The sequence below is a fragment of the Argentina silus genome (assembly GCF_951799395.1).
Source record: "Argentina silus genome assembly, chromosome: 7".
NCBI classification, from domain to species: Eukaryota; Metazoa; Chordata; class Actinopteri; order Argentiniformes; family Argentinidae; genus Argentina; species Argentina silus.
The window spans coordinates 6,402,643-6,415,383 of NC_139661.1; the positions used below are offsets into that span (position 1 = coordinate 6,402,643).

A 12,741-nucleotide genomic window follows, 5' to 3' on the forward strand; every position below is an offset into this window, starting at 1 on the left:
ACATCTCGGATAAGAGGCCCAGCATTTCACACCAGTTCACCAAGAGGGAAAGTACTACCATGTGTTTTCTTTCACTGCTGCTCTTTTTTTTCACCATGTGTTTCGATGGGAAAGAGGAGACGGTGACGTCACGGCAGGGTTGGTCTGCCGTTTATTAGCCAGAGCGAAGTGCCAGGTTGCAAGAGCTCAGATACCGCTCTGTCCGGTTAGCAAGGACTCACTCCCAAAAGGTCTGCTAGGGATGTTTTACTAACAAACTTTCTAAAACAGAGTAAACAGAAACATTGACTCAAGTGCTGAAACTCTCTTAACTTAATTACAATTTAATTACTTTAGAAGCAAGTTGCACATTCACTGAAGTTTATGACTTTTGATTTAGCGGGATACAAACCTTTTTTTCCCTTCTTTTTTTCTTTTTTTTTTTACTACATTTTTTCTTTTTGCTTCTTAAAACTCAAAGTTTGGATTAGTTGACATTCTCTTCGTTTTTGCAGTCAAGCAAATTAGACTCGTGATGGTTCTCCTGTCACTAACGTTACTTGTAGTAGGATTTGTAGTGAGTCTGACTTCAGCTGACAAGGTAAGTGTCTGTCTCGCGTTTTGCTATTGTCTAGATGGGAATAATTTGTGTTAGGAAATGGCCCATGTGATACAAAGTTGCTCCGAACTTTTAAGAGTTGTTAAAGAGTGTGCGCCTCTCAAAAACTCATCACAAGTTCATGCTCAGGGACATTCGTTCAAGCTTCGTGCTCCGCCTGAACTGAATACCGTAGATGAGATATTGAACAAATCTCTGCCTAATTAATGGATTGACAATGGTCAGGAAATTGTATACAAATGTTTTTCCACCTCAGAAGCGTTGAATGAGGAGGCAACGAAGTTGAACGTGCGAGTTGAACATTATATTGCCAATATTAGTAAACTATGCATGGTCTAGTCTATAGCCCGAGTACATAGTTTGACCATTTGTTCTGCACAATCATACCAAAGCCTTGTCTAAAAACCCTGTGTTGAGTTTATATACGTTTGGAATTAAACCTTTTTAGCTTATGAAATCGAAAGCAAGCAAGTGAAATCGAAAGTTCAGATGTTGCCATAACTTTATCCAATGGAATTGGACTCCATTCTCAATTCGCTTGTTTAAGGAGTTGATTGATTGATATTGATTGCATTTTAAACCCATTTTGACTTCCTTTACAGGCTGGTGAAGTAGATAAAGAAGGTAAGCCATATTTCCCTTGTAATATAATGCAAGGAACTTTGCCAATAAGCGTTTTTTTTATTCAGCTAAACTATATTATTATATGATCATGTTCTAGGGCTATTCTGTATGTACAACGTGTGTGCAATGAAAGTGGGAGTGTGTATGTGTGGGTATCCCAGTATACTTTCATTACACGACTGATTCACTTTAAAGATTTTATTATACAGGGAAAACTTCAGTACCTAGAATCCTGCACATCTGTTATCCATTCTGAGGTTTAGAGACGAGAGCTGCAACAATGTCCATGCAGGATCCCTTCCCTTCCTACATCCCCCATTATCTGCTCAGTGCCCTAAGCAGTGTTACACAGTGTAGGCCTACAGTATGACTTCTCCTCAGTACATTCTAATGCTAATTCAGACTTGTCAGTGACCCAGGACTTTTTGACTGCATATCCAGTTAAGTATTGGCCTATCTGTTAATTCTAGAGAAAAACAAACCATTATGTGAAGATAAGGCAACACTTTCAAATGTCAAAACTGCACCGATGACATATCTATTTCACACTTATTTAAACTTATTTTCTTATTCTCTCAGAATTCAATTTTAAACACATTGAACAATTTAATTCAATGAGACAACACATTGACCAACACTAGTCATTGACTGGCTTTTGAGAAAGAGTGCCACATTTTCTTGGGAATAGGCCTTGTATAGAACAAGCTTTACACATGTGTGGTATGTTTTGGTTAAACTAGTTATGGCAGGTGGCCAATACACATTTATTATCTGTCTTTGACCACACAGCTAGTTAATTGTGATTTAGCTCTCTGTACTTTGACTCTGTCTCAATATTTTGATGAGTCAACAAAGTTACTCTTAGTATCTAACATCTGTTCTAAAAGTATGCCCTTAGATATAGATTATATTGCGTTGAATGTGCCCAGAGACATACTGTAAATGTTTTCAAAGCATATTATTTCTTCAAATGATTTCTTCTTGTCATTTTTGCATGTGTCAAAGAATGACATCTGTTTTGATGTTTTCAAAATACCGTGTGCAAATTACAAGGTACAGACATTCTGGCTCCAGTATTATTATTTCTTTTCTCTATCTCAGTTTTTTTTTTTTTACCTGTATACCAGCCATCTTTTATGTGTCTAACAGGCAGGCCAAGCATGGGTGGAAATTTGACTTGAAATGAAAGACTGTTTGAGGGCCCATAAACTTCCTTTCACTGCTAAGCTGACCACAAATGAGCGACTGAATGAGGATCTCAGTATAAATCAAACAACATGTCGAGCTCGGAATAATTGCCGTCCAGAAGCTGATACCCTGATTTTTGGTCTGCCGGGAGCTAACTGCATATGTTCAGGGAAGCAACAGAATATTGACTGTATTAGTTCCTTTACCCTGTTCATTTACTAATTTCTCATGGCAACAAGGCGTATAGAGTTTTATCTGTGTTCTCTTTCCTGCCCCTATGTCCTCTTGTACAGACTTGTTGAAGAGCAGACTGAGGGAGTATGGCCTCATCACACCTATCAGCACAGACTCCCAGGGACACTACCTGTCGCATCTCCTCTCGGCTAATCACAAGCAGCGGGTGAAGAGGGAGGTGGTGTCCGACCAATCGGAGCAGGGCAGCGAGAGACTGTTCTTTAACATCACAGCTTTCGGGAAGGAGTTCCATCTGCGCCTGCGCCCCAACGACAGACTGGTGGCCCCTGGTGCCATGGTGGAGTGGCACGACGAGGTCCAGGGCTTTGGCAATGACAGCAGTAGTTTTGGTGGCAGTGTTGGCGGTGTGGACAACAGGAATGAGTCAAGCGTCGGGACAGAGAGGATACTGAAGAGGGAGCTTCTCAAAACCGACTGCACTTTTATCGGAGACATCACAGATGTGCCAGGGGCCTCGGTTGCCATTAACAACTGTGATGGACTGGTAAGTTCTCCGTTCTCACCCATAAACCTCTCCCTGCCCCCGCCCCCCTCCAAAACCCCCTCCCATTCCAAAGCTTCGGTGACCTTATCAACGGATGGTCAGTGATTTTAGGATGGTCATAACTCCTAGGGTTTGCCCCCTCTCACATCAACACCGGCACTTTTGTGCATCAGTTGCTCCTCATTTTGACGGCTGGAGTAGCTTTTGTCGTGACGTTTGTCATGGATGAGCAGTCATCCATTGCTCACTATGAACGTGACGTCTTTCCACCCCGACCACTTCCTCACATAAACCATGAGCGGCCATTGTACTCTGCATACTCAGGATCCTTATCCTCGCCATCACATCCTATAAAACACTTTAACAGTAATTGGCGGGATGACTTTCAGCCAACAGCTCTGGCCAGCTCAATGTCTCTGTGATTAGTAGATTACCATTCAGGAGGAACCCCTCACAACAGTAGTTGGCAGAAGTTGCTGCTGCTAAAGAATAGGAAATGCAATGGGTTGCAATTGGAGAAGTCCATGCTTTGAGTAATGTTATGTTTTTGAATATAGCTTGTTTACACTTTACATTAAAGGGATACTGTACATAACAAGGGGTTGATAAAGCATTTATGATTAGTGTGTACACAGTTATGTTCGTCCCCAGGCCATTGCACACAGCGCATATAAGCCTGGAATAACAACAACTCAAACATGGCCTTTGTGGGAGTGAACTTACTTTAAGTATTTGTCATTATTTGATTTGAGCAAGCGAGGCGTGGCAGAAATTCAGAAACGTGTGGTGTGCAAGCACTGGGGGTAAGCGCTTTGGGCAGGGCTCCAGACTAAACTTCTTCATTTGGTAGCACCAGCACATGATTTGGTCGCGCCAAAATGTTATAGGCTAATCATCTTAGAAATTAACTTGCCATTGCATTCAGAGACAACTTGTGCTTTTTGTGTGCTAACCATTCCTCTTCTCATTTCAATCGTCTTCCTCTTTACAAACGCATACAGAAACACATTACATGCAACATCGCCCATGCTTTGATAATAAAACAAAACAAAAAAACATGGTTGATCATCATTTATCATGACATTGCAATTGCATGCGGGAGAAGGCACTGTCAGGCAGAATGCATAACACAGTTTTGGCTGAGGTAATAATGTTTTGGCTGAGGTCTAGTAAAGAGTTGAATGTATAATTGTATGTGTAGCTTCACTCATATGCTATTAGGTTGCTATTAGAACTAAATGACAACGAGAGGGCGACCAAATGGTCACACTCAGGCCAAATTTGATGTGTTGGTCCACCAAACCGAGCACATTGGGCATATGTGTTTGAGAACAAGATTTATGTTTGATAATCACTTTTTTACCTTACACCATGGAGTGTATGTGTGTGTGTGCGTGAAGTGTTTCTTCCTGAGCGAAGGACCGGGGAGGCCGGGGGGCACTCTGTAGAGTAACTTTGTAGCCCCAGATTAAACCACATCATTGGAGTACTAAAAACTCATAGACGCAGGCCTAATGAAGGTGCTCTTTTGATACTGCAGTGGGGAATGGGAGAACTGTGAACCCGTCTCGATGTCATAGTCTGACAGTCGCCAACGTTGCTGCAGGTGGCAGTTTTACTAACCTGACCTTTGTTTAGCCTGTATAAGATACACACTAGCTGACTTTTCATTACTGCGCCATCTTCCCAGGCAAGCCAGAGAAGTTTGAAAACTGAGAGACTCAACAAGTGATCACTTCCTTTACAGTTTCTGTGGAATTCAACCCAGGTTAGGAGGAAACAACACAGAAAGTGGGATGTGCAGGAGCTCAAAAGAACTGTAGTGGACTATACACAAGGTTAAAAGCCATTAAGAGCTCACACAAGACATCAGGGTCTGTGCTTTGCAAAACCTCTTGAACTGGTGTATTGACCTTGACTGAAGGGTATGAGAAGGTGTATGATGGTACCCCTGGACACTGAGCTAAGGTCAGTTCACCTCTTAAAGTTTGAAGAGGGCAAGCTGATCCTGGACCTGTGCTCAGTGAGTCATTTCTACCCAGAGCGATTCTAGGATTAGCGTCCCTATTCTCTGTTCTCAGAATGTGGTAAACTCCAAAGGTTTCTCTCCAGGTCTGAAACGTCAATAAATTGAAAAGGTTGGTTTAATGAGTTAGACATGAAAATCAACTCAGTCCACACAGATTAATATGAACATGGAAGTAGTGTATCCCAACTATTGTATAGCTGCTTGCTTTGTGCATGTTTAGAACAAACAACCCAATATTATTATCTGTGCCAGACTTTTAGGAGAACTTTCTAGTTGCAGTTTGAGCCCAAGCCCAAGTGTTATCATCTGGTTGTGGTTAATAGAGTGACGAGTGTTGTAGCGGTTTTAAGGTTAGCCCTTGTACGTTACACTGCTTCAGTTGTGGTCGCTAATCGGTTGCAAACCAGCCTGAACATAAAAAGTGCTCCAGTTATGTTCCCTACTGTAACTACTTACTATCTGAGAAATTTGGTCACGGTTAAGTGTTAAGTGTCAAGTGTTATTTTTTCCCTCCAAACTCCGATACTAGAAATACTGAGAAACGTCCTTATGCCATGTATCAAACGTGGAGAAACACAGAGTTCAGAGATAATCGTCTTTGATCTAAAGTGGTGCCCGTAGTCCTCTCTTAGGTGTGTGTTTTACTGTTCTTAATTATAGCCATTCAGGGTCTGGAAGTCTTTACTCCAGCCTTGTTTCTAATGCTTATGAAGCAGATACTTCCTCTGTGCTGGAGAAGCTGTGAGGATGTGTGGTGTTCTGTGCTGCCCTGTGTAAGAGGCAACCTTCATATGACATGTTTTAGGCCTGTGGAAATTCTCTGAGAAACTGAGTAAAGGGGTACTTGATAAAGATGATGAAACATTTTAGCTCTTTTTTGTGTTTGTTTTCCTTTAGCTATGGGGCCCTTTCCGAGAACAAATATGGCTAGTTTGACTTTGGATGTGTTGGATGGGTTTTATGTAGACCTAGAGCTCATGCTTGCTCTTAGTTTATAGTTATTGAAGACTTCACATGGTTCAGTGCTTCAGAGATGAACTGCCCACACCATATGCATAGCCTGTGTAATAGGTTTTGTTTAATTTATGGACTAGTGCCCAGATCTCATCTGCACGTTCAGTGACAATTGACCGACCATGTTTGGACCAGCACTCTCTTGATGGTTCATCTCTTGTCATTGATCATCCGTGCAGATTTTTGTCTTTGCACTTTTCTGGCATGCCTTCACAGAATCCCCCTATTGGCAAACCACCAAAGACCTTATCCCATAGAACCTTTTGTCTGTGGATTTACACTAGTACTGATCACAGGAGTTCCTTCTCCACGGCTTGTGCTGCCAATAGCCCTCACCATGTTCACGTCTCTCAGTCTCTGGGATGCACTCAGACGCTGAAAGGTCTTTGAACTCATGCCGTTTCCCCCTCTAATTCATGCCGAGCATTCCAGTCAAAGTCGAACAAAGAGTATAGTGTTGAAATCAATGTCGCCTCTGAATCCTTGAGTGCAAGTTGGCGGCATTTTCTCTGTGCCTTTTCGACAGAATATGTATCTAGGCATTTTCTTCCGTTTAACTTAACTAATGACAGTGTTTGATCCCCGCACACACCTGGTCTGTATATGGCTCTCTGGAAAAGATGTGAGATTTACATGTACATCATAAAGGAAAGAAAGAGAACTGGGTTCAGGTAGACGTAGAGTATGGTCATCCTTTTTTTACGTAACGTAACTGCAGTAGGCCATAACAAACAGAAAAGAGCAAAGAGCGAAGGAATGCAATTGACCCAAGTTGTTAGAGGTAGCTGTATTATGTAACATAACGCTGTGTTCCTTTCCAGCTCTTTTGTACATGTACTGTATGTTTGAAAATAATTGCTCCCTCAGACCCCCTTCCTCCTTACCCTCCAGTTTCCACTGCACTGCATACTGTAGCAACTCCTGGTTTCTTCACTGTTATATAGCTACACATGATAGGCTTCAGATTCAGTAATTGTATGTACAGTAGTAAGAAATGAGAGAGTTCTCATTTGTAAATAAGATGTATGTATGGGGCTCCGTTGGCTTTGAGTTTTCTTAGACGGTCAGGTCTTGCAGACAGGAAAAAAACTGCCTCCATTTTTGTACTGTGCTGCTCTGTGTTACTCTTCTGCTCTAAACACACAGTAGTACAGTAGTAGTAGTAGTAGGAGTAGTAGTAGTAGTAGTAGTAGTAGTAGTAGTATGAGTACTGTAGTATAGCCAGCACATTTCACTCTCAACACAGCAGTCAGTGTGATTACATATGTATTTAACCTTTAGTTATCGAGGTTTGTCTCATTGAGATGGATGATAAACTTCGTAACTGTTCCTTGGACAGACTTGTTGCCAAGAGCTAACTTGATTACCTGATTGTACACAGATAGAAAGAATAATAGCAATGGTGTACCTGGTGTTTCATTTAATCCTAAATACAGATCAGTGGCAAGACCATAATACGCCTTAAGCCACCATGAAAATGCACTAGTTTCAGTCTTGCGTCGTGAAATATTCCCCAGCTGAAACAAAACTCCAAATCCTGTCTTTCTTGGAAGATTCACATTTTCACTGAACATTGGCAACACATTGAGTGGCTTTCTTTCTACACTTCTGACAGACAGAATGAAGGTGAAGCTTGGCTCACCAGCAACCCTCATGGCCCTGAGTCTAGAACAGAGTAACTGACCTAAATAAAAGGCCTACTGGACGCATGCCAGTGTTGATTTTAACCATCACCTTACCAAAGGCAGGAGAGAAAGGTTTAGCTACTCATTTAAACGTGAGTTATGTATTGTTGCATAATCTCAGCTGCCAACGGGTCACACGTTGCTGTAGAACTATTTACAAATGTAAATAGCCCAAAAAATGTGAAACATTAGATTTGACCCAACACTAGTTCCCGCTGTAAGCTGTGTGTACGTTTAACTTAAACTATTAAGCTCCAAGACATAAAGACACGTTTTCCAGACATCTACCGCTACTGACATATCTGGAACTACTGTGAAAAAGGATGAAAACATCCCCTTTGATGAAAAAATAAAAAAAACAGAGCCAGTTCCCTTTCCCAGTGAACTGTAGTGAGGCACAAGAGTTGTATTCACTAATAGTTATTGATGCTCCTTGTTGATTCAGCCAAGGACTTGCCTGTTGCAGAGGCTTGACCCCAGAGCTGTTTTGGTATATGGTTTGAGGTACAGGAGGGGAGGTGCACCAGGATATGCAGAGGCAGGCTATTTCTTCTTAATTTTCTCTTCAGCAGAGCCCACTGAGTGGTAGTTCAATGTGTGCTGCTGGCCACTTTTATTGATATATTTATATATTTATACATTTTTAATCATGACCTATATAAACTTAAGAGGAGCCCACATTTTCTATTGAGGCCTCTTCACCAGAGCTTGGTTTTATTTTAAGTCAAGCGTTCATTCCTTACCACGTTTGAAAGCAGTAGGTAAATGTTTGCTCTGTTTGGAGGGCAGCACAAAAAGAAATGATTGAGTCAGATTAAATGTTCATGTTATTTTCTCAAATGGAAATGAAAATGAGGTTGGACTCAGTCTGACCCCGCTACCTTCAGTTCAAGTTATACTCCCACACTAACAACGTACTCATTGCCTTTGGAGAGGAGTTCTCACATTTCATTAGGAGTAGTAGGTAGCAGAGTGGAGAGTGCTACCATTTGTTGGGATAATGTGCGGGGACACAGTTGCAAAAACCTTTTAATGTGCTCTCGTGTTCACGTTTAGCAACAGTACAAAAGTGTGACGTCTCTCGTAACACCTTATTCAAATAAATCAGCAAGTTTTATTTTTACATAAATATGTGAGAAAACTCAAAGGCAGTGAGTTTGTGTAGGCGGGGGTCTTTATTATGTTAATTTTCCTAAGTACGCTTGTGAAATATTTTCACTCTGCCTTGTTTATTATTATTTGCCCTCCCAGAAATACAGAGATTCTTCTTTTCCTCCCTGGGACGGATGATTTTCACTTCTCTCTCTCTCTTTTTTTTCCAAATCGAAAGAAATTAGCCGGTGTAATTTTTCCTTAAAGTTCTTTTTTAAAGGGAGGGATGAAAATGGCAGGTAATGATGACGAAGGTTTGCACACATTTCTAAACCAAACACACCTTTAAACAACACGGAGGGTGAAAGGTGGCAGTGTCTCGGGCTGAATCCAGGCCTTTTTGAAAGTGGCAGTACCCTTTTTGAAAAAAATAAAATAAAGCACGTTCATACCGGCTCCTTAAGAAGTTTAGACTGGAAGGGCTGTCTTCGAAAAACTGGACCCCTTCAGCTGAATCCCATATGTTTGTCTTGGCAGAGGAGCGATGTCTGCTTGGCTGGCGCTGATGCTGGGGATATTAACCTGATGGAACACAGAACTCTTGATCCCTTTTAGAGGGCTTTTATTTAGGTAATAGCAGGCTAGGCCTCTGTCAGACACCTGCAATTGTCCTTTCCACAACGCAGGCTCATTATTGGACAATATTGCATGCAGGGTGGCAAGATGTAACCACCAGCAACCATGGTTAGTTCTATCTTGGTAGATAATACACTTCTTACAGTGGCTTTTGCAGGGGTATTTTTGCATGGGTGAATTCATGTGGAATTGATTCCTGGTGGCTCTTAGTCATGGGAACACAAGTAATCTTGGCTTCTTATTAGATGGATATTGCCAGTAACTGTTGATAAACCTGTCAATGGTCAGAACATTTTCCTCACATCAAAGAATGGCCATACAGTATATTTTCCTACAATTTATTTAGTTTATTATGCAGAATTGTTTCGCAGGATTTTCATTTACATTTACATTTATGACATTTAGCAGACACCTTTATCCAAAGCGACTTACAACAATGAATCATCTATCCATCAGTCATCATAAGATAAAGTAATGAATGCTCAGACTAGGGGCCATAGGCAGTCACAATGCTAGAAGAAGGATTTAGTGGGGTTAGGGTAGTGGGGGTGAAGAGGTATTTAAGAGGGACCGTTAAGATGTAGCCTGAAGAGATGGGTCTTCAATCTACGGCGGAAGACTGGTAGTGACTCTGCAGTTATTACAGCAGTGGGAACCTCATTCCACCAGCGGGGCGCCAGGACAGTGAAAAACCGTGACCGAGTAGTGCGGCTGCTGCATCTACGTAGAGGCGGCGGTGCCAGGCGGCCAGCCGAGGTGGAAGAGCGGAGTGATCGGGCAGGGGTTTGGGGGCTAACCATTGCTTGCAAGTAGGGAGGGGCTGTTCCCTTTGCCGCCCGGTAGGCGAGCACCAGGGTCTTGAATCTGATGCGAGCTGCTACTGGGAGCCAGTGAAGGGTGTGGAGGAGGGGAGTGACATGGGAGAATTTGGAGAGATTGAACACCAGATTCTGTGTTCTGGATGAGCTGCAGAGGCCTGATGGTGGAGGCGGGGAGACCGGCCAATAGTGCGTTGCAGTAGTCAAGGCGAGAGAGAGAAGTGTTTGCACCAAAAGTTGTGCTGCTTCTCTGGTGAGGAATGGACGTATCCGTCTGATGTTGTAGAGGAAGAATCTACAGGAGCGTGCTGTCGCTGTGATGTTTGCCATACAGGATAAGTGGTTGTCAAGGATCACCCCAAGGTTCTTGGCTGTATGGGAGGTGTAGATCTCTCGCCTTGTCTACAATAGAGTTCTCTACTGTATGATACACAGCATAATGGAATTGGGCCATACCAAGCACCATGTTTGATATTGTTGCATTACATCCACCCTCTTGGCCTGTTGCTTGGTTTTGGACATACAACAACATCTCCAATGATTTCTCTTATGTCCCTATCTGAACCAAAGTTGTAAACCATCTGAACCAACATAATGTAAAGTCATTTTACCCTTCTTGTCTAAGCTAATTGAAGAATCTATTGCATTCAAATAATAGTTCACACTAGGTATCCAAGATTTGGACTTGTTTGTCAATTTAGCATCAGCATAGCACCCAGTCACCCCCAGCTTCCAATTGGCTTTTTCAATCACCTCACATTTCCACTGCCACAGTTTCCAGGTCATTGTTGCAAATAAATAATGTGTTCTCAATGTGTTCTCAGTCAACTAACTAACTAACTAACTAACTAACTTGTTACCTAAATGTATACAGATAAACAAACAAAATGAATAACCAGTGTGATGAATAGATGAAATTAAGATTCAAGATTCAAGAGATTCAAGATTCTTTTATTTGTCACGTGCATACAAGTATACAGTGAAATGCAAAAGTGACAGTGCCACAGAGTAGTGCAACAATACATCAGCAAGAGCTGGGATGTAGTTCATGTTACAGATCTCCTTGCATGTGTTAAATACTCACAATCAGATTTGTTCTTCAAACAATCTTGCTCTTTCAAAAAATGTATGAGCAAAGACTTTTGAGAGATAATCCACACACTTGGATATCTAAGAGAGCTCATCAATTCTCTATTCAGCACAAATCAATGAAACTGAAATGGAGACAAGCACAATCACTGTGGCTAAAAGAGAGAGGGTAATAAGTGTTGGTATTGTAGCCCTGTGTCCCAGTGGTCTAGCTCTGTCTATCTGTACTGGCTGATGTCAATTTAAGGCCCAATCCATCATTTCAACAGAGCTGCACAGCCACTTAATGTGGTAATTATAAGGACTGGACTTGGGGAATTGTAATGACACTCTCATTCGTAGTCAGAGCTATGGATGACAAGACTAACACATTCACATGATAGTTTTAAATAGCAAATGAATTGGGTGATTTGGCTCCTTTTCATAACCCCCCCCCCCCACCCCACCCCCCCATGCATCCCAGAAAAACAATAAGTGAGGCATGGTTTGTTGAGCAGCAAAAGAACATTAATATTCATTGCACTCGACAAATGAGGATGTCATTGCCTAGAGACTCATCACAAATTTTATTTTGCTGCACTATCATTCATTCCATAAAATCTGTCATCTTGGAGGTTGATTGTGACTTCATTACAGTTGAGGGGCGTTATGCAAAATAATCTGAGTATCAATCAGTCAGAGTATCAAAGCCTTTGACGTTATCTGAAATGCTCTCATACACAATCCACAAAGAATAATTATAATGGGCTGAGCGATTAACCAGGCAATATGTGTCATGGATGTGTCTTGAAAGTCAAACTGCATGTGAGCCAGGCATACAGTTCTTTGGCCCTTGTGGACCAATATTTAAAGGGATAGTTCAGTTGTTTACACCTTCCATGGGCCAGGAGAAACTGTAATCCATTGTTCAAAGTTGTTTAAATTGCCACCACTAACTTCAGCTAACTTTAGCCACTGCTCACAGCATTTTAATGGGTGTGAATTTGATCAAGAGTGAAAGTTCAACATTGCATGGCAAAATCAACTCAAATGAATTTTCTGACTTGGTTGGTTGATACTTTGAGGTGATTTGGCCACAAATGTTGAACTGTGTCCCTTGATCCCATTTACACCCATACATTTTCTGTTATTGGTGGCTGAAGTTGAAGCTGAACTAGTGGCTATTCAAACAACTCTGACTCCAGGTTGCTTGGGACTGTCATTACATGCAGGTGTCATGTGCAACACAG

General features: G+C 41.7%; 1 protein-coding gene across 1 annotated transcript in view; it reads left to right on the forward strand.

The window, feature by feature from the left end:
* Positions 1-354: 354 nt before the first annotated feature.
* adamts3 (ADAM metallopeptidase with thrombospondin type 1 motif, 3) overlaps positions 355-12,741 on the forward strand; it is an 82,867-nt gene continuing 70,480 nt past the window's right edge. The window contains exons 1-3 of the mRNA XM_083673193.1: positions 355-580; positions 1,201-1,222; positions 2,704-3,149. Coding sequence (XP_083529319.1) covers positions 515-580; positions 1,201-1,222; positions 2,704-3,149 — 534 coding nt within the window. The 5' untranslated portion in view covers positions 355-514. The remainder of the gene's footprint in view (positions 581-1,200; positions 1,223-2,703; positions 3,150-12,741) is intronic.